Source organism: Podarcis pityusensis (assembly GCF_964106645.2).
Source record: "Podarcis pityusensis genome assembly, chromosome: 4".
In the NCBI taxonomy this organism is placed as follows: Eukaryota; Metazoa; Chordata; class Lepidosauria; order Squamata; family Lacertidae; genus Podarcis; species Podarcis pityusensis.
The window spans coordinates 96,925,959-96,953,830 of record NC_138027.1 but is presented as its reverse complement, the minus strand read 5'-3'; the positions used below and the strand labels follow the sequence as shown (position 1 = coordinate 96,953,830).

Here is a 27,872-nt window from a genome sequence, read left to right as displayed (position 1 = left end):
GTGTCATGGACTGGCTGGATACAGAGGAATGGAGATACCAGCTGGGGAATCTCCAGGGGAAGAAGGTTCAGACCCTGGGGAGTGGTGGTGGGACAATAATGAGTCGTCAGAGGGAGAAGCCTAGGACGAGGAGGTGTTGGAAGCTGAAGGTGTAACAGGTAGGTAAAGGTAAAGGGACCCCCTGACCATTAGGTCCAGTCGCGGACGACTCTGGGGTTGCGGCGCTCATCTTGCTTTATTGGCCAAGGGAGCTGGCGTACAGCTTCCAGGTCATGTGGCCAGCATGACTAAGCTGCTTCTGGCGAACCAGAGCAGCGCACAGAAACGCTGTTTACCTTCCCACTGGAGTGGTACCTATTTATCTCCTTGCACTTCGTGCTTTCAAACTGCTAGGTTGGCAGAAGCAGGGAGCGATCAACGGGAGCTCACCCCGTCGCGGGGATTCGAATCGCCGACCTTCTGATCGGCAAGTCCTAGGCTCTGTGGTTTAACCCACAGCGCCACCCATGTCCCTTGTAACAGGTAGAGCTGTGCAATATATCGGTAAATTGTCTGACACTGGTTCAGATTGTGATACCGATTTCAGACCTTTTGAGCTGGCAATACATTGTGGTGGCCAGGGAGCAACGATGTACTCCCAGCTCAGATTGCCTGCAGATGGCAAAGGCGCGGGCAGGCAGTCAGGCAGAGCTCGAGAAGGTGCTCGACAGGAACTTATTGTGCTCTGTCGGCCTACCTGCCTCCGCCTGGGCAGGTCACTCCTGGTTGGTCACTCCTGGAGTGGGTGATAATAAATGACACAGCCTTAGTTTGGAGAATTTGCAACCTTGGCTATAGGACTACTATGCCTAAAAATGAGCTTTTATTTCAGTTGGAGTGACCAACAGGGAAGAAAAGGGGGAATCACAGGCAGAAGCCTATGTCTGCAATTGCAGTAACATCCTACTCCCATAAGATTGTGTTCATTGATTTTGATATACTGAGCAAGGTACACCACAAGGTACAAATTCTCACTGATCTATGTGCCACAATAGCACAGCACTGAAATAAAAGCTCGTTTTTAGGCATAGTAGACATACAGCCAAGGTTCCAAATTCTCCAAACTAAGGAGAATTTATTATCACCCCCAGTTTGCCTCCAAGATCATAGAACCCTGGAACGACGAAGCTGGAACCCTAGACTTGGTTCGATAATTTCATGTACTGCAGTGGAGCAGGGAACAGAACTACCAAGCTGAAAAACATATCAAGGGTTAGGTAGTCAACCCTGGGCAAAGGCAGGATTTCACCACACCCAAAGCACTTCCTAATAGATGCTGCCCCTATTTCGCCTTACAGAATTCTCAGGAGCGAGCTTCTGCCAGACAGACTAACCACTAATGCAACTTCAGATCATAGCAGAACACACACCAGGAAGGGCTGAGAGGCAAAATGCAAAAGGGTTGTGGCTGGCAATAAAAGAAAGACCAGCTAATTGGGTAAGCTAAAGGGCAGGCTTGAAAACAGCCACTTTACCTGGTCACCTGTGGTGATTTTACACCTACCCGCATGTGGCCGGGCAAAGGAAACGTTGCTTTAAAAAGAGCATTTAGGCCACAAACAACTCACGGAGAAAGGTCCCTGTATGTTTTATGGGCTTTAAAAAAAATCAATCAACATTCTGCACCAAAGTAATCTAAATTTTGTGCCAAAAGTTATTATTTGGTGTCCTATTTAAATTATCCAAGCTGGAGAAACGTGGATCGTTTCTCTTCATTCTGGTTTGGCTATGAAAGGGAGGGGTAAAGACGTGACTGATTTTAGGAGTCAAGACAGCTGCAAAGTGTTGATTGTTTAACTTATTATTATTGATATTTCATTGCCCGAGAGGAGAGAGTTGTGAGATTTTCTGCCCCAGGGATTCAAATAGGCTAAAATATTACACGCTTCAAATCGGCAGGGGTGTGTATGCACCATTTTTTGGTCCGCATCAGACAACAAAATTTTTGGAGCAGTCCTGGCAGATGCAGAGGCAGCTCTCAGCAGAATCCAAAACGACTGGCTTTTCTCTGTCTCATGATGACGATTAACTGTGCTTCGTTTGCAATGAAGGCTTAATTTATGAAGCAGCACAGGAATTATGAGTTAACTATCTTGCTCTTAATCAGGGCATAAATAATTTGCTCTCTTTTTATTACACGATGAGGGAAATATAAATAAGGCAGAGTAAACTGTTATTGGGAACCTTTCTTGGTTTCATATAAAAGCCACCTCAAAAGGACCTTGGACGCTTTGATTTACGTCTGGCAAAAAACGTACCTGAACACTCCTCCCACAGGAAGGCTCCTTTCAATTTCATTTGGAGCAGGTGGAGGAAGCCCCGAGGGACAATTGGGTAATAATGTCTTTTGTAGGACGTTTCAAGCCACCTCTCCACTCTTTTAAGATTCTGGATAAGCTGGATATTTTCCAGGGATGTCCCTGATTTAGAGAAGCCACCCCGGTTTCTGATTTGATCCCAGAATGTCCCACTTTTCCTTAGGATGTCCCTATTTTCATCGTAGAAATGTTGGAGGGTTTGGAGTTATCCGACCCCAGGGCCATCTGAAGGCAATCCTGTATAGGGAAGTGGGGTTTTTTTGTTTTTTAATGTTTTATTGTGTATTTATACATGTTGGAAGCTGCCCAGAGGGGCTGGGGCAACCAAGTAATAATAAAAATGATGATGTTAATGATGATGATGATGATAATAATAATAATAATTATTATTTATACCCCGCCCAACAAAATATTAAAACGCAGTAATGCATCAAACATTAAAAGCTTCCCTAAACAGGGCTGCCTTCAGATGTCTTCTAAAAGTCTGGTAGTTGTTGTTCTCTTTGACATCTGGTGGGAGGGCGTTCCACAGGGCGGGTGCCACTACCAAGAAGGCCCTCTGCCTGGTTCCCTGCAACCTCACTTCTCACAGGGAGGGAACCGCCAGAAGACCCTCAGCGCTGGACCTCAGTGTCTGGGCAGAATGATGGGGGTGGAGACGCTCCTTCAGGTATACTGGGCTGAGGCCGTTTAGGGCTTTAAAGGTCAGCACCAACACTTTGAATTTTGCTCGGAAACATAAGTAACACAGTAAGATGTGTGGGGCGTAAATAGTAATATTATCATTATGGAATGGGGCATCCCTATTTTCATCAGAGAAATGTTGGAGGGTATGTGCCCCAGAAGATTAAAAGATAATATTCCCTTGTACCAGATTTATAGTGCTAAAACTTCACTTCCTGGCTCTCTGACTGGACTCTGGACTAGCCTTTTGAGAGACCAAATACTCCAAACAAGTCTTGTGGGTCAGGTTCTCCCAAGTCCAGGACCTTCTACTCACTCTTCTTTTCCTGACTATGGAAACCCCAACCACAATTCCCCACCTGTCTTGACCTTCCCTACTAGGATACACTGACTCACAAATCTGACTCAGCCTCCAGATCACAGCAATGGCGTTCTCTGTGAATGAACTTTCATCGATTTCTTAATGCTCAGACTGCCCACTGCATCTGAACAAGTGTCACGAGACAGCATTGAGATGGGACACTTCAGAGTGAAGTTGTGACCACAGAAGAAGGGGCTCTAAAATTTGAACTCAGCTCACAAATCTTCTGTTGCAATAAATTACCTCTGGTTGCTTTCTCCTCCTGTGGGATCCCAGATACATATGCATGAGAATAAACACATATGTCTGGAACATATGAGGAACGGAGGATGGGGAGACTGTGAATTGAGAAGCAAAGCAGTAGAGAAGGAAAAGAAATAAGCAGCCAACTTTCCCTTCTACTCTTTTCTGGTCCAACTTGCAGCAAGGAAGCAGGCAGATGAGGCTTCATGACACACATTCAAGAATAATGTGTAGTCAGAGCCCAAGAGGACACAGGATTCTGACCACTTATTTATTTAATATATTTATACCCCACCTTTTCCCCAAGATGGGATTGCAATCAATTTCATTAATGACTCTTATGATCAACGAATGCGTGTTTAAACATGATTAAAACCTTTCTTTGGCATCATAGGCAACCGTTATCGTGAGAGTTAAAACAAAGCTGGAGCAGAAAAAATGGAATTCAGAACTTTAACACGCTCATAATTATATTCTGCCTCTCTCTTTCTGTGTGTGTATCACTAATGCGATAAATTTAATTCAGGAGATTCTGTACCGTGGGTTTTGCAGTTTGAAAAATTCCACTGTTGCACAGCTTAAGCTATGATCAAGAATATAAGCTAGAGGGATATATGATATGATATTCTGCCACAGGGAAGAGAATGCAATGGAATTAAATCGTTTTCAAATCAAACTTTGCCAACGCTGCACTGCGGGGTCCATAGATTTTCTGCTCTTTGTAAGAGATAACGTCTCTCCCAGGGGACAGGAAAACACATTTACTCTTTATCCTGTATAACCTCTGCTTTCTTAATTTTTAGAATTTATTCTGGCTCTCTGTCACTGAACACAGAGTTGTTGGCTTGGATCCAAAAAACAGTGTGGGCTGTGCTTATGCAAAGGGGCTTTCTTGATCCTCTTTCAACTAAGTTCCTTACACCCTTGGAGATAAGGGGAAGCTTTCCAGAGTGCCCCCACTAACTTCTGTTGGCAACACCCAGGGATGCTCGGACCCATGGGAAACATAGTTCACAAGGTTCCTGTTGGTGTTGGACTTAAATAAAAAATATTGGAAATGTGCCAAAACCTTCAACTTTAGAAAACATTTTTTAAAAAATGCTTAATATCATTTTGTTGTCCCTTCTGTGCTCTGAAAACTGAAACGGTTCTGCAGGAAAATAAGATGCAATGGTGCCCATTAATGAGAAGTTTTCCAACTTTACATTTCATAATTAAAGGCAATGGGACCAGATATCCATGATTTTGTGGGCCACAGTCCACCACTGGCTGCATGAAGAGTTACCCTGAGTTGCAAGTACATATACAGTGGTACCTCGGGTTACATACGCTTCAGGTTACATACGCTTCAGGTTACAGACTCAGCTAACCCAGAAATAGTGCTTCAGGTTAAGAACTTTGCTTCAGGATGAAAACAGAAATCGTGCTCTGGCGGCACGGGAGGCCCCATTAGCTAAAATGGTGCTTCAGGTTAAGAACAGTTTCAGGTTAAGTACGGACCTCCGGAACGAATTAAGTACTTAACCCGTGGTACCACTGTACACACAGTTGGGTGGGGATTGCAAACAGTATTCTTAATTTGTTAATATTACTTCTTGGCTCTAGGTGGCACCAGAGCCTTAAATTTGTCTAGCTGTAATAAACTCTTTGGCCTTTGTTCTTCCTTCTTGAAGGTAATTCCATACTTCCTGCTTTCTCCACAAGATACAGACCTCACTGACCTGCACAGGGGAGGAAAAATTACTGCAGCGCTTTTTTTGCTAATAGGAACCGGACTATCCCTGCGCATAAGCAGAAAGATGCTGCGATGGGTGGAAACCAAGTGAGGATTAAAAGCCTGAAGAGGGAAGGGGAAAGGAACATTCATTCCCTTTTGCTATCAGTTGACTCGTTAAGGATCAATCAGAAGAATTCTTTATCCCCAACACATAAAGCTCTGGAGTAGGTAGACAAAGGATTTTAAAACACACACACACACACACACACACACACACCGCGGAAACAAATAATAAACAAGGGGCCTAAGAGGACCAGTGAGGACCTGGTGTTAAGATGCTGAATCCAGGCTGAAATGAAACTGTACACTTTGCTTAGAATAAATAAAACGCTGGAGAAGAAAACCAAGGGGACTCGCTTGCATTTGACACAAAGGCGAAAGTTGACACATGGCACAAAACCATGAGAACTCTGGTTTTACTTTGTTGGAAAGGAATGGCATATGGTAAGCACAGCTATTCAAAAGGAAACCTGGGAATGATGGTCAAAATTGTGTGTGTGCAAGAGTAATTTGTGGATTTGCCCTGGACTGTTCAGATAGTGGCAGAAACATGGCTGGATCAAATAGGGATGTGGGGGTATTGTTTTGTTTTTGTTCTAGCTATTTATTTGTGCTTCTATCTTGCATTTTTATCTTGTGAACCGCCCTGAGATCTTCGGACGAAGGGCGGTATATAAATTTAATAAATAATAATAATAATGGTTGAGACTTAAGCTGGCTCAAGCGTCATCTCAGGGGCGGGTGAAGGGTGCAAATGTGATTCTATACTGCAATTCCACAAAAGCAAAATAAGTAATAGAAGGGATCTTAACAGAAGCTTGGAATTTTGCGTTTCAGCATGGCGTTATAGCATATGCATATGGTATACATATGCACACTGTATTTAAACAAATGATGACAGAACAACATTCTATTTACTCCCTTTTTCTTATGTTAATAAGGCCTTAAGTCCCAACTAGAGAACAGCTGTTAACTGTCACAAATATTATTCATAGCTATTACTCCAAGTCAGAGAATGACTAGAAAAGGGGAAACCTAAAATGAACTGGAAAATGAAGTTCCGGATTTATTATCAAATCCATGATTTCCTATCAACTGCAAGGCTGATTCAAGCATCTAAGATTGACAGCTGTCCAAGAATAATGCATGAACAGGGAATGGCAAAGCTACTTAATGTAAGGGCTATTTACTTACATTAAATCAGAGGTGGTAAATTTGAACCTATAAAAGTTGTTGTAGTCCATCGACATATGCAGGGCCATATGCTGTCCACGGCTGCATTGCATCAAATGATGGCTTGTATGCAGATGGAAAAGTCAGAGAACAAGCACAAGAAACTTACTATTCACTTCACATCTCCTGATCAGTGAAGTTAATTTCACATATTCCGTGATGAGCTGTCAAGCGATGGTCACACATGCATGTGTGAACCAATCCAACGTTACAAACTCACATTGACTTAAAAAGTTGATTTTAGTTAGCGAAGTTTTAGTACCCCTCATTAAAAGTTCTAGCGACATTCAAACAAAACCCTTTTGAGGTTTTTTTAATTAAATTTTACAACCAAGGGGAATAATTTTTTTTAATGAAATAAATAAACTGTATGCATTACAAAGCATACATTGGGGCATTCCTTGACACAAGCTTATATCCTCATTATTCTCTGTGGGTTAGCCACATGTTTATTAATGTGATGAAGGTCAGAAGAAATTGCCAATAAGATTTTGCGAAAATATATTTAAACATCAGAAGCAACTGACGTGCAGAATTATGCTAACAGCCAAAACTAATAAATCAAATGTATCAACTACCAAGCCAAAGGCAGCCGACCGCAAAATTTAGCAGTCAGTTGTTGTGACAGGTGTCTATCAATATAGATATTCTTTGTTATATACAAGTGGATTTACTATCTATTATCTGTCCTCACCTGCAGTATATCAAATCTAAGGTGTTCAGCATTTAGACAAGGCTTGTTGATTTGGAAAGAAATCTGAACATTCTGCAGGGACAGAAATTACTGAACAAAATGTATGTTTATTAAGGAAGGTACCATTTTAAGCACAAAAATTCTCTAATTCTATATAGATGAAGCACTATAATTAGGGTTCCTGTCTTAAAAGCTGCAGACAGAGAAACTCTTAAGGCTGGTTTTCTCAGACTACACAAGCTGGGTAAGTTCACAAAGCAAACCTTGAATACCTGACTCAAGACAGCGCTCCTTCCTCATCAAGGGAAATATTCCTCTGGAACAAGAATGCCATCATCATACGGCAAGGAAACTGCCTCTAGACAATAGTCTTTTAGAAAGACCCAGTATACTAAATTATTTCCATGCAAAGGGAACTATGCACTAACAGGCCATAATTATTGACTCAAATATTTCTAACAGGAGGCTTTTTAAAACAAGCTTTTTCAAAAACACGGATGGAGGGAGAAAAACAGGAAAACTGGTGTAGTGCCAATTAACCCTTTGCAGGTGCCAAATTGCTCATGGTGGCTACCATAAAAAGGGATTCCACAGAGCTCCACAAAAACCTCTCCTAACTGGGAGAACTGGGAGAAAAATGGCAACTGTGATATGATGTTAGCAAGTCGAAAGCGATGAGGTAAAAAATAATAATAATCCAATTTCACATATATGCATATGTGGTCTGAACTGCCAGGGAATTGACCAGGAACGAGATACAGATAGCTCCATGAAAGTGTTGACCGAGTGTGCGGAAGCTGTGAATATTGTAAATTTCATGTTAGGGCTCATCAGGAAAGACATTTTAAATAAAATTGCAGCTATCATAATGCCGTTATACAGATCTATAGTGTGACTGTAATCACAAATCTATTGTAGAGCTGGAAGAGGTTCGGGAAAGGACAACTAAAACCAATCCCATGAGTGTAGACTTGTGGAGAAAGTAACATACGAAGTGATATGATCACATAGGGATTCCCAGCCTCTGGTGGTGATTTGGGTGAGGGAGGTAGCACATTTGTCAATGGCCCTCCTTATACAAATTGCTGCTAAGGAGTGAGTGCATTTCAACAAAGGGAGCAACAGGCATACATTCTAAGTCTGGGGTAGGCAACCTAAGGCCCGTGGGCCGGATGCAGCCCAATCGCCTTCTCAATCCGGCTCGCGGACAGTCCGGGAATCAGCGTGTTTTTCCATGAGTAGAATGTGTGCTTTTATTTAAAATGCATCTCTGGGTTATTTGTGGGGCCTAGGAATTCGTTATTTCCCCCCCTTCAAAATACAGTCCGGCCCACATGATCTGAGGGACGGTGGACCGGCCCACGGCTGAAAAAGGTTGCTGACCCCTGTTCTAAGTGTAGTAGAACTGGGATGTTTCCCTGTCCAGAAAACAAAAGCCTTGCAATGAGCAAAACGTGTATTCAAAGAGAACATTCAAATTTAGAATATTTATCTCCACCCACAGTTGTGCATCTCTTACGTCAGCCATGTCCGAGTTCCAGCGGGGTGAGATCTACCATCCAATATCAAAAACGGGCAGTGATCTACCACACTCTCCCATTGTCATTCTTCAACTTAAACATATTATCTTTGGCTGGGGATACCCAGCCAGATGGGCAGGGTATAAATAATAAATTAAGATGATAATGATAAAAATAATAACAAATTATTACCCCCACACCGGCCCCCTCCCAGGGCCCTTGGCGCACAGGAAGCCAATGCACCCTGAAATGTCCAATTTCCCCTTTACCAGTTCAGCATCCATGTAGAACTGATGGGCAGTTTACTTTCGAGTAAACACAACTAGGCTGGAGCTGGAAAGGTGGGCGCCAAGAGCCTTTCTGGGGCAGCCAGCTGACTGGGCACCTGAGCTGACTGGGCGGTGCAGCCCACATGTGCTACGGCAAGCTACGGCTTGCAGGGGGTGGTGGCAGGTGACTTGTGCCTTTCCGGGGCTGGCCACCTGGCTCGGCATCGCGGCTGTGAAAGCGCCAACCAGAGCGCTTGCTGCCATGCTGCCTGTGGAGTTGCTCCAGCTGCGGCCGTGCACGCTCTGAGGGTGCCCAGTGGCCGAGAGGGTGGCAGGAGGAGATGCCCCAGGCCTTGGTCGGGATCGACCAGAATCCATTGCAGGATCGACGAGTCGATTGCGATCGACGCCTTGGACATGTCTGTCTTACGCTATGTGTGCTACCTGGCTGCTGATGCTTAAGAAAGTATGAACCAGCCCTGAGGTTATATTATGGGATGGGTTGATTCGGCAGAAACACCAGCGTGTGAGGAGATGCTGCAAACTTATAGAGGGGAATCAAAGACATAAAATCCACACAGAAACACATCATTGCTTGTTTCAACTTGCTTGTGGGAACAACTCAAAGGCCGTGAAAGAAGGAAGGTTAACAACAGGAAGAATTAGAGGAACCATCAGAAATGACTATGAAAAGCAGGAAATGTAAAGAAACTGAAGGTACATTCTTTCACCTTTGGTGGACATGCCCAAGGATTAAGGCTTTCTGGGAGATGATCTATAATGAAATGAAAAAGGTATATAAATATACCTTCTTGAAGAAACCAGAGGCCTTTCTCCTGGGCATGGTCGGCCAATTGGTGCCAAAGAAGGACAGAACTTTCTTTATGTATGCCACAACAGCAGCAAGAATACTTATTGCAAAGTATTGGAAGACACAAGATTTACCCACTCTGGAAGAATGGCAGATGAAGGTGATGGACTACATGGAACTGGCGGAAATGACTGGCAGAATCCGAGACCAGGGAGAAGAGTCGGTGGAAGAAGATTGGAAGAAATTTAAAGACTATTTACAGAAATACTGCAAAATTAATGAATGTTAGAATGATGTCAGAATGAAGTTAAGTGGTTTTAGCAGCAATGTTATAAAGGTGTATGTAAAAATGGATTGTCAACAGGTGAGAATCCAAAGTTATAATATATTAAGTTAAAGGATTAAGACAAAAACAAAGAGGGAAAGGAATTGCTGAATTAACTAATAGAACTGGAATACAAAAAAGGGAGGTGTGAGGAGGTCAGGGAAGCAAGGAAATGAAATGTAAGGTATGGAAAGATGGATGTGTTTTTTAAGTGTTTTTTATCTTTTTTCTGTATTTTGTATTTTTTCTTTTTTATTTCTTTCTCTTTTTCTTTTCTTTTTATCTATGTAATTTTTTCTTTGAAACTTTAATAAATATCATTTAAAAAATAATAATAATAATAATAATAAAAAAACGACTATGAAAAGCAGTAGAGATATGAGATGATCAGAACCCTCCGAACTTGAAGCATAGGAAGTCCTATTATTATTATTTTTTATAATTTGGCAGAATATTTGGATTATTTGATATGTATATGTATAATTTGGAATATTTAATGTGATTTGATTGGATAGTTAAAGTGGAAAATTTAATAAAAATGAATTAATTTTTTTTTTTAAAAAAAGAGAGATTATATTATGGGAGACGACCAAACAATGACTTGCCATGGCATAATACAAAGTAATGGCGAAATATTACACAACACGGCAATGATGCTTGCCTCTTTCTCAAAGAGAAAGTCTTCTCAGCCTATGTTCTTGGGCCAAAACTAGGTGGCATTGTCTGAGCATGGCGGGAATTTTGATGTGTTTCTGAAATGTGCTCTCCATTCTAAATTCTGTGGTCTGCAGGAGAATTAGAGCCAGTTTTCACTTTTCTCCAGTTACATCTGGTTCAAGGAAGGCCTAAAAATGGGCCTAGCAGCCAATCCGTTTTCTTTTGCACCTTTGAATCGCAGGAGCCAGTCAGTCAGCCTGTCTTTTGCTGCAGCTATTGCAGGGAGAGCGAGCAAGATGGGGTGAGGGCAAAGTTAAACTACACTGGATTAGCAATGAAAATGGGTGATCAGTGTAATGAGATAATTCTATTACCTTTGTGTTCAAGCAATTTAGCCTTGACTGTTGCTGACCTTTGGTGATTGTGAGCACCACTGAAGCACAATACAATCCTTTTAATAATACAAAAAATTAAAAATGTGCCGGTTTTGCCTGGTATTGTTTGTATGCACACCCACACAGTTCTCTCCCTGCCTCTTTTGCCTCCGTAGGTCCAGTAAATGTTATTTTTGCAATATTTATGGACTTTTCACAGTGACAGCCAAGCCATTCTCCAAGGAGCCTGAAGTGGCATGCATTAGGTTGTACCATTTTACCGCCACCTGTGAGGCAGGGGATTTATATTCAGGGAACATCCTGGCAGAGCAGGGATCTGGACCCAGGTCTCCCCAAGCATAGCCTGAGATACTTCCTTGCAAATTTGGCACTCTCACCTGCTTTAAGCAACCAACGATGTCACCTCTGTCTGAGCTGAGGTGAAAGCAGCCTCTGTTTTATGCATACCGTATTTTTCGCCCTATAGGGCACACTTTTTCCCCTCCAAAAATGAAGGGGAAATGTGTCTGCGTCCTATGGCGAATACAGGCTTCAGGAAGCTCTGCGCAACCCTCTGGAGCCCGGCGCGAAGCCACGCTGGGCTCCAGAGGGTTGCACAGAGCTGCCTGCATTCCGAAGCCTCGGGCGCTCTTCAGCGCGCCCGGGCTTTGCACAGCTGTCCGCAAGCCTGGGGAGACCGGCGCAGCTCCCTAGGGTTGCGGATAGCAGGCTGTTCTGGGGGCTGGGGTCGGGGGAAGCTTGGGCTTCCCCCGCGCCAGCCCCGTGCCTGGGGGGGAAATAATTTTTTTCCCGTTATTCCCCCCCCCTCAAAAAAAAAACTAGGTGCGTCCTATAGGGTGGTACGTCCTATGGGGCGAAAAATACGGTATATGCTTCATATGGTCCTCAGGTTGCTGTGAGCCAAGTCAGGGTTTGTCCTACTATGTTACCCAAACCTGGGCAAACCATGGTTTGTCTCATTCCAGACAAATCACAAGCCAATGTTTCTTTCCTTTTTTTTTTTTGGAAATAATTTTTATTCGATTTCTACAAATTCATTCACACAAATGGTATTATCACTAATGTTAAACTTTACCCAAGATTCTTCCGAATCTCAAGACTTCCCTCCTCCCCTCCGTAGGTTCTTTAACTAACTTTTTAAACAGCATATTGTGAATCTGTCTAATTTATCATCCTCCATTGTATCGAAAGTCTACGTGTCATTGCAAGAGTTATTTAAATCCTGCCAAAGAGTTCAAGTGTTTACAGTGGTCTTTCAAGTACATTATATATTTATTCCATTCCTTGTTGAAGTTTTGATCCTCCTGATTTCTGATTTCCCTGGTTAATCTTGTTATCTCTGCATAGTCCAATAATTTCATCTGCCAGTCCACCCTAATAGGTATCTTGCTGTCTTTCCATCTCTGGGCAAGAACCATCTTGCAGCTTACTAACCATGGCTTACTAACCATGGTTTATCTGAAGGAGACAGACCATTGAGTCTGGCTTCAGATGACACACTAAGCTAAACCACGGCTTAGCTCTCAGCCGTACCATGGGGCTGGAAGAAGGCAAAAAGGCTATGACCGCTATTCTGGGAACCCTCACACTAATCCATGGTTTGGCTTGGTGTTACATGCAAACCAGGTCAATAAATCAGTGTTCTCCAAAATAACCTTGGATTTTACTGCTTGATGGGCCAATCTAAGGCCATGTTTGGAGTGAAGGGATGGGACTTCATTTCCCCATGCCACCATTAGCACATGAATAGCTGGCTATACTGAAAATCCTATACTTTTAATTCCAGAACTGGAAGCAGGAGATGAAGTGTGGCAAACATTTTATATATGGCCTAGAGACTGTCCCCAATGAACGTCATGGTTTTCCTTCTTTGCCCTCACAGGGCTGAAACCTCGTTTGTTCATAATTTCTGCCATTTAATTCCATTTAATTCTCACGATGGTTCCACAGTGGCTTGTACTCAAAACAATGTGGATTAATTGACTTTCTTTTGAGGGCAAAGAGAAAGGAAAATGGTGCAGAGAAGAGACTGAATGGAGGGGAGCAAAATTAAGGCCATTAGTTTGGTGAGGTATTGAGGGTGTGCAAGGTATTTGGTGCACCTCTGTTTAACGTATCTTATTTGAAGAGCTCCCATTCATACAAAGAAAACAATAAGGAACAAGCGGTCAGTTTTTGTGACCTTTGTTTGCTCAGATTTACAATCACTACTTGCAACCCCAGGAAATCTTATCGTATTGCCTGCTAGTCTCTCTGTTGCCAACTGCCCTGACAAAGAAATCTCATTCCACAACTGTTCTTTATATCCTAATCAGTGATGTTGCACTTCACCGCTTCTAATAACTGCTCTAATATTTCCACTCAAAATTCTACCTAATTATATATTGCGACTGTGTTCTCAACACAAGCCATTTGATACAGATTAACCCGCTGGGATGAATACTTTACAGAAACTACCTTTAAATGCCTTTTCAAAGTAAAATGATACCAGTTTGCAACAGATTTAAGGTTAACTTTTCAACTAAATGTGTAGCAAACACATAAATAACCGGGCTATCGCTTGGGGCAGGGAGGGAAACTGTGGGGAGGGGCGGTGAAATGGAATGGCTGAAAGTTTGAAAAGAAGCCCTCCACAGCAGAGGCCATATTGACTTTTCCAATTTTCAAATTCCAAAAATGAGGGGTGGTAGAAAGTTGTAACACAACTTGGGAATTCAAAAGATATTTTGGTTGAATTAATAAAATTTAGTGGTAAATAAAATGTGTGTAAAATTGCATAGAGATCATTAAAAATGATTGCTAAGTACTTGCAGTTATATTATGTATTAATATTATCACCTGTATTGATATATTATACATATTTTATATGTGCTGACACTCTCAATAGGTAAAATTAAAAGCCTTTGGTTTTCTGAGAGCAGTTTATTTGAGGCTTAATCAAACGTAGACTTGTCAAGCTAAATGTTGTCCAATCACAAAAATAATAGCAGATCTGATTCCCCACCCTGCAAAATATGTAATTTAAGACCCCCTCATTGAAGAAATCTGCAAAAATTAAGTTTCACCCTGTAGTCCACATGGCAATGGTATTCTTTCCAATGCCAATTTGAGTCCTTCCCTGCTTTCGCTTATGCAGTCAAAAACATACCGCACATGCGCAACAGGGGAGAGTCAGCCAACTTAGAGTCTACCTATAGAAATTTCAGCTGGGTGGTGGTTACACTGGGGGGAGAGTTCCTGGCCCATCCAGCACACCACTAGTGAAGACTGTTAATGACACTGGAGCCAGCCACCACTTCTGTTTTGATGCCCACCAGAGGGTTTTTTTATGAATCTCCTGTTTTGGATGAGGGCTGCAAAATATATCTGCCCTAACCCACATTCCAAATGTCAACAGCTCCCCTAGTGTGTCTTAGCACTCCATGCCAGTGAATAATTATGGGGCTGTTTTGAGCCCTCACCCCCAATGTGAGGTGTCTTGGTCTTCAGATATTTTTAAGTGTACCTCAAGTTAACCCAGAGTTTTCTGGTGCTTTTCTCTCATGCATCAGTGGTGTGGTTTTGGTCCGTATACACGGGAAGACTCAAATCGGTATTACCATATAAGTGATTCATATCGCTATACCCCATTTTTTGAAAAAAATGAAGTGATTCATTTAAATATGGACATCCTTGGATTCTCTCACAATTCCTGCTGATTCCCCAAGAATACTCTCATCACGTGAGAGTTTTTAAGAAGGGAGGAAATAGGAACATTCCCTACCTATGGGTGAAAGGGGGGGGGGAGCTCTGATCAGTGTTCAGCATCAATAAAATGGCACTGAAGTTCTGAAGTCATTGATTCCAACATGCAAAGCAGTGTCCTTAATTTCAAGGTGCAAGTTTGTTGAGCCCAAGAGTTATATACTGAAATCCAGAAGATGGTTTCAGTATGTTTTCCTATCTGCAGCTGAATGCCAGGCCACATCAATTCTGTAAATTAAGAGCAAGGAATCTGGGCAGTTATCACTCACTAAACTACTGCTCTCTTGCATGTTTTACTCAGTGACTTTATAAATTTGTGCACATTACAAAAACGAATGTCATGATGACAGATGGGGTAGGAATGTTCCTCTAGACCAGCGTCATTTGCTGTTCCTATTTATACAACCAATTCACCTATTTACCCCACCACAAAACACACAGAAAATGTGCACACATTACTCATTGCCCCCTTCTCACACAGTTGCTCATACGCACAGACACATAGACACACATGTATTGCATGTATTTACTAATTCCATTCATGCTGATCTCACTCATACACGCATGTGTGACATACGCACACACACACATAAAAGCACTGCAGAATTGTAAAACTGGCTTCTAGGCTTAACTTCTGTTTTAAAATATGTGTTCATCTCTTGAGTAAGCTAAGTAGTAAGAGATAGGGAAGTGGGAAAATATAGCCGGTCAGGTGGATCAGTGTTGAACTGCTTAACAGGGACCCGTATCTCTGGCCATGAGGCTAGATATTCGGAAGTATTTGTTCTTCGTTCTAATATTAGATGAGCACATGTAGTTAGTGAGAGCCAGATAACTAGCCAAGGCCCTGAATTAAAACACCCCAGCAACAAAACAAATGAATTGGCCTGAAATAAATTGTTTCATAGTATTAAACCAATTTTAATAATGTGATTTGAGCACGAGTACTCTCTGCAATTCCTTTTTTTCCTCCTTTTTAAATATCCATAATGGGTAATTGAGCAGATGCTATTCTGCAGCAGCTAATAGAATTTGGTTCCACCTCCTTAAAAGGACCAACTACCGTTTCCCTTGAAGACCGCAGTGCATCTCTGCACTTCAACAGTTTGCCCTCTCCCTGCCATTCCCTTTATCTATATTCTTCTGCAGTGGCTGTTTGGTGTCTGCTGCAGCTGAGCTGCTCTGCACAGATTTTCTTCTCAGTATGTGGGGGGGGGGGGGGCGCTGTGTGTGTTAATTATGCAGAGAGATGGAGACGAGCCAGACAGCCCCTCTGGTGAACTGTCTCATGCATGCATGGCCTACTTCCTGCTGTTTTGCTGCTAGGGGGATCACCTGTTGGTTTTGGCATCCGTTCAAACTGAGGCCTAACGGAAATGACAGAATCAGCTAGAAATGAGAGAGCCAGCCTCAACTCCAGCTACACCCCACCACCAAAACACGCGCGTGCCAAGGGAAGCGCAAAAACAGATGATTGCTGAGTGGCCGAGCGATTTCGTGCAGGAGCTAAAAAGGGAGGAAATGGCAGAGAGAAATGAAACATTTGCAAGAGACGGTACCTTTAGTCTTTGCCTGAGAGACGCAAGTAGCAGCGTGGCCTCCCCATCCCCACAATGGCTGAGAGGGTTAATTCCCAACCATCACTGCCACCCCCTCATGTAAATCCTTCCAGGAGTCACCCATCCAGCTTTTACACACATAGGCTTTCTTGCCTTGCTGTCTGAGGGAATAACATCCTAGCTGCCCCAGAAAACCAGCTGCACAACTAATAAGGACTTACTACTGCCATGGTGGAAGGATAAGGAAAACTTAATTCTCCTGAAATGTCCTCATCGGCTCACCTATTCAAGGGTGTAGGAACCCTGTCACCCTGGCTGGCAGAGATCTGGGTCGCCCCACTTGGCACAGAAAGGCAATTACTAAGGACAAGCCGGCGATTATACGCTTTAACTCTGAAAGCCAAGAACGGCAAGTTCCCCAGGATCTGCTCATTAGCCGAAGGTATGAAAACAACCCCGTCGTAATTTTCAGTGCAATTTCTCCGATCCGCTGAGACACATTTGAGCAGAACAATCAATGCAAAATTTCTGGTGTGGTTTAAGGCATTTTCAAAAAGGGCTCCTGCACAGTCGACGGTATTTCCCACCCAACACGCCTACATCAGCTTACTAAAAAAAAGCCACAGGAAGATGCCAAAAATGAACGCTTACTAAAATAATAGGAAAAGGCCAAAATTACTTCTCAAAACAGAAGGTTCTTCTTTCTCTGCAGCAACAGAACGGTGCCCTTGAGGCTGCTTCTTTCAGTGAAAATGCTTCATGAATATTCAATGACTATTCGGTCCCAAGTTTTCGCACTGGGAGCCAATGTAGGTCTTTCTAGACCGGTGTTATGTGGTCCCAGTAGCTGCTCCCAGTCACCAGTCTAGCTGCCGCATTCTGGATAAGTTGCAGTTTCCGGGTCACCTTCGAAGGTAGCCCCATATAGAGCGCGTTGCAGTAGTCCAAGTGGGAGATAACCAGAGCATGCACCACCCTGGTGAGACACTCTGCGGGCAGGTAGGGTCTCAGCCTGCGTACCAGATGGAGCTGGTAGACAGCTGCCCTGGACACAGAATTGACCTGTGCCTCCACGGACAGTTGTGAGTCAAAAATGACTCCCAGGCTGCTCACCTGGTCCTTCAGGGGCACAGTTGCCCCATTCAGGACCAGGGACTCCTCCATACCTGCCCGCCTCCTGTCCCCCCAAAACAGTACTTCTGTCTTGTCAGGATTCAACCTCAAGGCTTTACCTTAAGAAGCGGTCTAAAAATGCTTTAATAACTAAATTAAATGAAGAGAACCCTCAATTTCCCTAGGCCTAGAACACAAGTTAAGAACCATTGATCCAGATGATAGATAAATTAGGCAAGCACAGTGCTGTTGCCAAAGATGGCGCAGAATATTGGCTTTACTCTAGTGTGGTTTCCTCATTTAAATTCCTAGCTCTCTGCAGGCCCTGGGGGCGGGACCAGTAGCAGACCTCATGGTAGGGCTGTACCGCTTACCTGACTGCCCTTTGGCCTGGTTGTTGCAGCATATTGGGATGGAAAGTTGGAGAGGCTGGCGTGATGCAAATACACCAGCTGACCCAATCTGGTGCTCTCTCAAATGGTATCAGGAACAGAGAACCCTCATCGTATATCAGGGAATGGGGAGGGACTTATGCGGCAAGGTAAACAGGACCCAAGGGACGCAGGTGGCGCTGTGGGTTAAACCACAGAGCCTAGGACTTGCTGATCAGAAGGTCAGCGGTTCAAATCCCCGTGACGGGGTGAGCTCCCGTTGCATGGTCCCTGCTCCTGCCAACCTAGCAGTTTGAAAGCACGTCAAAGTGCAAGTAGATAAATAGGTACTGCTCTGGCGGGAAGGTAAACGGCGTTTCCGTGTGCTGCTCTGGTTTGCCAGAAGCAGCTTAGTCATGCTGGCCACATGACCCGGAAGCTGTACGCCGGCTTCCTCGGCCAATAAAGCGAAATGAGTGCCGCAACCCCAGAGTCAGCCACGACTGGACCTAATGGTCAGGGGTCCCTTTACCTTTAAACAGGACCCAAACCGTAGAACAACACAGGAACAAAACCACTGGGGACAACAAAACCAGCTCTTCTGCCAGCCATGATTACATCTGCTAGCATGCTGATTTATACTTCCTCCTTTCCCAAGACTGCCTTGATCCCATTTGTTTCTTTTAACATTCACCAACCACACCTTGAGCCAAAAGGTTTTAGGAGGCAGCATTAAATCTTAAGATCAAACTTGCACATCTGCCTGGAAATAACATTTTTTTCCAGTTTAAATTTAGCCAGCAAAGCAAAAGCGAGACCATGTTTTTGCAGCTAAATAGCAAGTGGCAGCCTTCAGGATTGTCAAGGTGATGGTGTTCCCTTTGGGGAACTGATAACACTTTAAAGACTAGCGTTGCCTGTTGGGACGTTTACTCGTTCCCCCACTACTCAAAAAATATTCTGAGTTTCCCATACTCTCTTCTCACGGGAAAACATTTCCTGTAAAAGGATGCTTCTGCCTACTTCTCAGAACAGTGGGGAGTACAAAACAATATTCTAAATTTAAAGTGGGATGGGTTTAGTAAATTAATACGCTAATATAGATATAACTTCCTGGGTGATTTTGATAGATGTATGTTTGCTGATATTGCCTGTAATGGTAGGGCAATTTTTAAATTTGATTTTAATAATACATGGAGCCGCCAATTATGTTTGGTCATGTTTGACCATTTGTGATTTAATTAATGGATTCTGGAATGGCCAATTGGCTGGGCAATAAACTTGAGAATAGTACAATGATGCTCGTACTGGCAAATCGCAGAGCACAAAACAATGAGCTGTTTGGGTTAAATATAAGGGCCGAACCATCCATTACATGCAAACATGTGTAATAGAAGCCCAATAGCGGTTTCTTTCATTTGTTTCTTAAAAAGAGAAGCTTTGGATGTGGGACCTTTGAAATAAACAAGTCACAGCTTAACTCTTTCTCTGTGTTCTTTTTCACTGCTCCAAATTAACACAAAGTTTCCTTACTTCCCTCCCACTTCTTGGTTTCCAAAAATGTGTTAGTTCCTGCAAATGGCCTGCAGTTTCTCAGCTCCAAATCACTACCTCCCCAAATCGCTTTTCTCCTTAAAATAAATGGTCAGTGAGGTTTCAGTTAAGACAGGTCTGTGTACAACATGCAGTCAGACCTCCTGGGGAATTTGTGGAGTTCTGAGCTCAATCACAGCAGAATCGAGAGTCTCATCTACAATATTGCACCGCTTGCCTAGACATACACACATCTATAGGTCCTGCCCGTTAAGTTGCTAAAACCAGCACACTTTTAGTTACAAAGTCCTGCTCATTAATCAGGGGTGACTAAGTATCCTTCTTTGATTAGTTGCCGTTACCGATAATGAAATCCGATACGCAGTTACACATAATGAAATCCTTTTAATCTCTTATTCCAGCAGAGTAAGTCAAACACTGGTGTTAAGTATCCAAGATAGTGCAATCAATCCTGATTAAGCCCTCATATTCCTGGATCTCTTTATGCTTAAAACGAGTAAATTCAGGTCTCTTTCAGTGCACAATTGCACGATTCGTCTTGCTTTGTTGCTATCTCTTTCCTATCCAGCAACAGGTTCTTTGGAGTCTTTTGCAAGGGGGGGGGGGGACATGTTTCAAATCAAGCATGTAAATACGTTTTATTCCTTGATGCTTGTTCATGCAGCATCATTAATCCTCAGCATGAAATCAATAGGCTTAAAATGCTTAATCACATCAAAATGCAACGTACAAATCCACACCAATGATTTTTTGTGTAGTAGGGATGGAGATAAACAGCATTCCTAGGAAGCCTGTCTTCTCATCAGAAAAAAAAAAAATACTCAAGGCTATACGAAGAATGTAAATAGATTCTCTTTCTCACATTCATTCTGTAGCATTATCTGTTAAGGCCGGCTCCAGAGACACAACACAACCCTTAAAAAATGGCTGCATTTTCACTGTGGGTGTATTTGTGTAGAATATTGCTTTGGCTCTACCATCAGAGAACTCTTTCATCTAGGGATGTCCAACATCTGTAGTCTTGGGGACCACTGCACTTTCCAGACAATAATTCAAGATGAGGGGGTTGAGAGGTATATTTTGACAATCTTATGTATGCTTAGTCAGATGTAAGCGCCATTTCATTTAATAGTATTTACTCTCAGGCAAGTGTAACTGGTTTTTTTGACTGGTTTTACATATAGAATTATTTTCAATTGTTTGCATGTACAGAATTGTTTTTACATATGGAACTGTTTTCCATAGTTTTTATTGTTGATGTTTCTGTTACGAAAAGGCTTTGAGAAATGTTATGTGAAGTGATTCATAAATGGAATCAAATAAATAAATAAATAAATAAATAAATACACTCAATATTGATTAATTGGTTAGATTCATTTTCAAAAAGCATGTCGATACAGTCAGACTGAATGTTAAGTAAAATGTCCATGCAATTAAAAGCATGGATGAACATGAATGAGTGGATGCAGGGAGGGGGAAGGAAACCCAGCCAGATGGGCGGGGTAGAAATTAATAATAATAATAATAATAATAATAATAATAATAATAATTTAACAAGGGTGTTGAAAAAGGTAAGCAAAACCAAACCAAAACAAAACAAAGCAGAATACACACACACACACACACACACACACACATATGAATGCGACAAAATGTAAGTAATTTCACCTTAGACTTAGAAAATAGTATTTAACAAGATCATTCAAGCCAAGCAACACATCCAACCCACAACCATTTCCCCCTTACATGAAACCCCAAAGGCTGTTCCACAGCTGCCAGTCAGAGAGTAAGCCAAGCTGTGATCTAAGAAGGCAACAACAGGCCCTCATGTCAACGTGCAAAAGCTACATTCTAGAATTTGGCACCTGGATTTTCCAGCTGCCAAGCACAACCCATCTGGCAAAAGGGAGCTTGCTGTGTGGCCAAAGGAGAATCAGAAAGAAAAGGAGGCTGCAAGAGCCAAATGAATGCCAGGCAGAGAGCAGAAAGGGTGAAGGAGCAATATGAACTTGGTGACATTTATAAAGCATTGATTGGGGATTCATTATCATACATTTTAAAAAAATCAGCCCTAGTGTGGGTCTCTGCAGATAGGAGCAACCTTGCTTCTCAAAAGCTAGAGGTCACTTGGGGCAAGGGTGTTAGGAAATAGGTCCGTTGATTTATTCAGAAACATGTAGGAAACTCTCTAAGCTGTGCACAGAATGTAATTATACATAAAACCAGCAAAACTGTTAAAAAACAAGTGTACAGAAAAACACAGATAAAATCAGCAAAACTTTCCCAAAACAACTAACTAAATTTAAGGTTGCTGAAATAAAAAGTCTTGAGCATGTGTCTCAAACAATATCACAAGGACACCTGCCTAAGCCCTTCATCCCAGATTGCTACTCTTTACTTTCTTCCATAAATCAATATTTGCCATTCTTATGGAGGATAGTGATCCACTACACTTGGAAATGATAGCTGTGGTTAGGGCAAAATCCGCCCATTGCCCCTGACACTGGGAGACCCAGCCAGTCTTTACTGACAGGCATGTGTGCAATGTATGGGTACACATTGCTCATGAAACCCTCCTCCATAATGACAAACATTAGTAATAAATCAGTAGTCCACATCTAACCATACAACTCTGCAAATCACCTACTTCCTGTTCCCTCTCCTTTAAAAATAATAATAATTCTCTAACATATTCATTTAGCTTCATCTAATATTGCTCTGGAAGGGCATCGAAGCTGCATGGTCAAGAAGGAGGGAGAAACTAGAAGAAGAAGAAGAGTTTGGATTTGATATCCCGCCTTTCATTCCCTTTAAGGAGTCTCAAAGCGGCTAACATTCTCCTTTCCCTTCCTCCCCCACAACAAACACTCTGTGAGGTGAGTGAGGCTGAGAGACTTCAAAGAAGTGTGACTGGCCCAAGGTCACCCAGCAGCTGCATGTGGAGGAGCGGAGACGCGAACCCGGTTCACCAGATTACGAGTCCACCGCTCTTAACCACTTCACCACACTGGCTCAGTGTGGCTCTGAAACTATATTTCAGAAGTCATGGGAGCATGTAAAGAACACGTTCTAGGTACATTGGTAGCAGTTCTAACCACCCTGTTGTTCATTCTCCACTAAAGGATGGCTACTGCACGTTAGACATGGCATCAGAAAGACATGCTATACCCATGAGCATAATTCTAGTTTTAGCTACATTACCTTTTTGCGAGTCTGACCCCAAAAATGATGGGAAAAAAGCTCTGGGAGGAAGCTCTGGGAGGAAGACCTTTCATTGCCTACAGACAGCCACCCAATCTTAAACAACTCCTAACCCACAATAATACTACAACCAGACTTAACACGGACACTGGCACCAGAGCCTGCAATAAACCCAGATGCCAACTTTGCTGCCACATACACCCGGACAACACCATTACTGGCCCCAACAACATCACACATACCATCTCGGGACTATTCAATTGCTCATCATCTAACATTGTGTATGGCATCAAATGCCAACAGTGTCCTTCAGCTCTCTATATTGGACAAACAGGCCAAACCTTACGCCAAAGAATAAATGGACATAAATCTGACATCAAGAATCACAAAACAGAGAAACCAGTAGGAGAACACTTTAATCTCCCAGGACATTCTATACAAGATCTCAAAGTAGCTGTTTTACTACAAAGGAATTTCAGAAATAGACTGGAAAGAGAAGCTGCTGAATTGCAACTCATTACCAAACTTAAAACCATGGAGAAACCTGGTTTGAACAAAGACATTGGATTCTTATCCCATTATACATGACTAAGCCATTTCTCACCTTCTCACCCCTTGCCTTTTCCTGTAAGACCCATTACAGTCGTTAAGAGTCGTCAGCAGGCTCATCCCAGCTATCTGCCAATCTCCCATTCCCACCACCCTTCTGAGTAATACCCCTCCCCACCTTCTCACTATATAGAAGGATCTGGCAACTTCTGTTTCAGTGTATCTGAAGAAGTGTGCTTGCACACGAAAGCTCATACCAAGAACTAACTTAGTTGGTCTTAAAGGTGCTACTGGAAGGATTTTTTTTATTTATCCCAAAAATGATGAAGCAGAAGACGTTAAAAAAGAATAGGGCAGACCACCGTTTTAAGGATAGCAAAACAAAACTGTACTTTCAGCACACTGAAAGTAACGGATTCTCCAAGATGGCTCATACAGAATGGGTAGGGTCAACAACTTATCTATCAAGACCCACTGAAAATTCTCTGACAGGAGCACAGCACCATTGAACACATCTGCCAGTTTTCATGTGATCCATCCGTATCAAAGCACCTGATATATTAGGTATTAGCAGAGCACCCATTACTTGAAGGATGACAACCAACCACATCCAAGCAAAGCAACACAAAATGTCCTTTCACTTTCTCGAGAGCTAGTGCCCCTAGCAGTATGGACCTTGCAACTAGCTCTTAACGAGGCCAAATATTTGCTTATTCTCTGCTGAAAGCATGTACGTGTCAGTCTGCAGAGAAGAGCTGATGGATGGACTCGTCACCTAGTCTTCTGCCTGCTACTTTCTCCCTGCGACATCTTTCAGCTGCTTTTCTCCACTCAACATGGTGAATACAGACATGGCAACAGAACTGGGGGGGGGGGGGGAGGTTTCCTACGAGGGAGAAGAGTTAAACACTTGCTGTTTTTCTTCTACAGATCCCTTCTTTGCATATGTGGCTTTGACGTTCTGCCACTGCAGCTTGGGTCTCAAAGAGAAAAAACAAATTCTCTCCCCAACCGGGGGAAAAGATGTATGCGTGGATGTATGTGCACACATGAGAGAGCTATATAGATTTAGATAGATAAGATAGATAGATTTATGTGTGTGTGGATGAGAGAGAGACTAGAACTTCTAAGCATGCTTCAATAATACCTCCTTGTGGCCAGCAATGACAGACTAACATGGATGGTGAACCAACAAAATTTCACTGTCTCAATTCTCACGTTTCTACTCTAATGTGGGCTGGAAGTTTATACATACAGCTGTTCCTCTTTGACCTGGATTTAAACTGAACTTTCATTGGACCTTAACCTGACAGTCAATACTGCAGTCAGCACATTGTCATTTAAAGCATCAAAAGGCAAGAAACATGTCAACAGTTACAGGCATCTGCAGTCACCTGAAGTTATGTTGCTGCTTGCGACACTCCAAGCCACTGAAGTACGAAAGCAAAACACACCAAAACTGACACTTGGCTTCAGTGTATGCCAGTAAGCACCTGCAATTGTCTGCGTGCTGTCCGCATGTGTGGCCAGATTCCGTTGCAATCTCTGCAGCTGTTGAAGCTGCAAGCTTGGATTCCTAAGGACCATGCAAGTCCTTGCACCCCAGTGGCCACAAATGGATTAAACAGGCTTAAGTAGAAGAGCCGTTCTACAAGGTCAAAGCACGATGCCAGCCAGACTGAAATAATTCACCTATGTCAGGCATAGGCAGACTTGGCCCTCCAGATGTTTTGGGACTACAACTCCCATGATCCCTAGCTAACAGGACCAGTGGTCAGGGATGATGGGAACTGTAGTCCCAAAACATCTGGAGGGCCGAGTTTGCCTATGCCTGACCTATGTGGTGTTCTACACAGCAGGCTTCACTTTTAAAACTGAGCCACTGCTTGTGTAACATTAGGTGCTGGTCTGGCTTTCTAGCACAATACGTATAGCAGCTAGGGTCTAGATTCAGCACCAACACTGCAGCACTTTTGGGTCTTTCTGATCTCCTGGGAAGTCAAGCACATATGATGACATCAGTTTCAATGAATACAGAGTAAAGGTTAACGGGCACAGATTCACAGGGGACAACATCTGGCTAAGGCCCACACTTCATACTTTGTGCCAGGGACATTGCTGCCACCACAGGAAAGGGCCAAAGTTCAGTGGCAGAGCACACATGCTCTGCATGTGAAAGGATCCGGGCTCAACCTCTGGCATCTCCAGGCAGGACTGAGAAAGCCTCATCTCTGAAACCCTGAAGAACTGCTTCCAGTCAATGGAGACCAGGAGTGGGGAACCTGTGTTGCTCCAGAGGTTGTTGGAAGTCCAACTCCCATTATCCTTGACCACTGGTCATGTTGGCAATGGGTTGATGGGACCTGGAGTCCAACCGCATCTGGAGGTCGACAAGCAAGTCATCCATTGTGTAGACCAGGGGTTGTCAGCGTGGTCCCTACTGCCCACTAGTGGGCGGTAGGGTGTTCTACAGCACACACTGAATCCTCCTTCCATTGAGCACTGGCGGGTGGTAAGAAAATTTTACCATCAAGTGGGCGGTAGGTATAAAAAGGCTGACTACCCCTGGTGTAGACAGACTGATGGAGCAAGGGTCTGGCAGACAGCTTCCTTTGTTCCAAGAAGACAAACTGTGGGTTCTATTCTGGATAGGAATCCATTTATGTGAAGCAGCTCCTTTGTGGTTTATACTGGTTCCAACCATCCCAACAAAGTCATCCCAAAACAAAGGCTTTTGCTGGCATGGTGGAAACCAGCCCAATCCCTGCTGGACATGCTTCACACAACTGCTTTCCCATGCGGACAGAAATACATAGTATTTGCTTTCTGAATGGCAATCATGTACGATGTGCGAAGCAGCCCTCTGGTGGACAGATGAAGTGCAAATGGAAGAATTATAAGTGTTGTGAACCTGGTGATAAAAATACTGAATGTGAGCTGACTGGCAAGCAAGGCGTCCTTCTCTAATCTACTTGTGTTCAGTGTCCACAGATGCAGAGTTTGGCCACCTATTGGGACGGCAGCAATTTTGACACATCAGGCCTGCCGAACTTGCTACCCTCCAAGATGAATGTAGCCCACCAGGTGCTTAATAGGGCCGCCCCCCCCCTCTGTTTCTGCAGACTCAGGCAGGCTGTAAGAATTGGATATTTACCATGCTTTTGACTAGGTGAATCCCAAGGCTGGTGCTACATTTTGTTCATCTAAAGCAGGGCTAGCTAAAATGGCGGCCCCTAAACGTTCTTGGATGCTCTCACCATACCTGATCAGTGGCCAGGCTGGCTGGGGAATTGTAGTCCAACAATATCGGTAGGATATAATGTTGGATCCCTTAGAGCTTTTTGGATACCAGTGGCCCCCACACCCGCTTTCTAGTGAAGAGGGAAACAATGGAGCAAAATACGGAAGTGCTGACTTTGCACCTTCCCTCCAGAAATCCTTTGTTTTATTTTGCAGTGGCTAGCCACGTGACAGAGGGAAATCAAATAGAAGCAAACTGCTTCCCAGAAATTTCAAGTACACAATATCAACATTATATAATGCACAATAAAATACTTCATACCTGGAGTTGAAAAAACGAAAAGTGTTAACAGCTGACCTGGCACAGCCCCACATGCTCTCTCTGGAAATTGAACACAGACAATTAGCAATTTTAAGATACCCCAAAGAACGTCAGAGGGGGGTAGACAACAGGGAGGGGAACGTACAGGGGGGAAAAACCACAGCCCCAACAACAAGCACAGACAGCCTTCACCTAAGATTTTGTATTCTTCCACCTGAAATTCACCCAGAGCAGCACTGAAACAGTGATGGATTTAATCTTACAGGGGCAGAGTCCATCACTGGGTAATTTAAAGTGTTTTTAAAAAATGATAGCTATGACTTCTTTTTCAATGGAAACATCTGACATTTATTTCAACTACATTTGCTATTAGGATTTAGGGTTGTCATCAGCTAAGTCCTACATAGAGTAGACCCACTCCATTTAATCCGCTAGGAGCAGGACTACACTTAGAACCAAATAACCAAAATTAGGAATATAAGGGCACAATTCCTGCAAGGTCAGTGTAAGTCCCACCTTTTTCTCTTAGTGCTCCACTGTGCTCCAGCTATTGCAGAGTATGGAAGGTTGTCCTGCTTCCAGTTCCATTCCAGCCCAAAGCTCCTGTGAGAGGTTTACCTGAGCTTGACGCTCAAGGTAAATTATGAGCTGGGACCTGGGATGGGGTGAAAAACAGGAAGCATGCCAGCTTCCCATTCTGGGTAGTGGCCAGGATCCTACTCTGCATGTTTGCCAAGGAGGTATTCTGGGGAGGCCCTGCGACCTAGTTTAAAAAATTTATTTCTCAGGTTGGCAGAGTTTATGCAGAAATTCACAGATTCAGAATTTCAGCAGCTCTGAGGGAAAAGGCAGAAATAATGAAGCATAATGACAGGCACTTTATGAATAATAAT

At 43.1% G+C, this 27,872-nt stretch overlaps 1 protein-coding gene across 4 annotated transcripts in view; it reads right to left on the bottom strand.

Annotated features, from left to right (window-relative positions):
* The window catches only part of KLF12 (KLF transcription factor 12), a 222,999-nt gene that overhangs the window by 36,503 nt on the left and 158,624 nt on the right, over positions 1-27,872 (bottom strand). For 3 of the 4 annotated variants that reach the window (XM_081003213.1, XM_081003214.1, XM_081003215.1), the window contains exon 5: positions 26,980-27,039. The exons of the other annotated variant lie outside the window; for it this stretch is intronic. In XM_081003213.1, the coding sequence (XP_080859339.1) occupies positions 26,980-27,039 (60 nt within the window). The remainder of the gene's footprint in view (positions 1-26,979; positions 27,040-27,872) is intronic. 4 annotated transcript variants of the gene reach the window in all.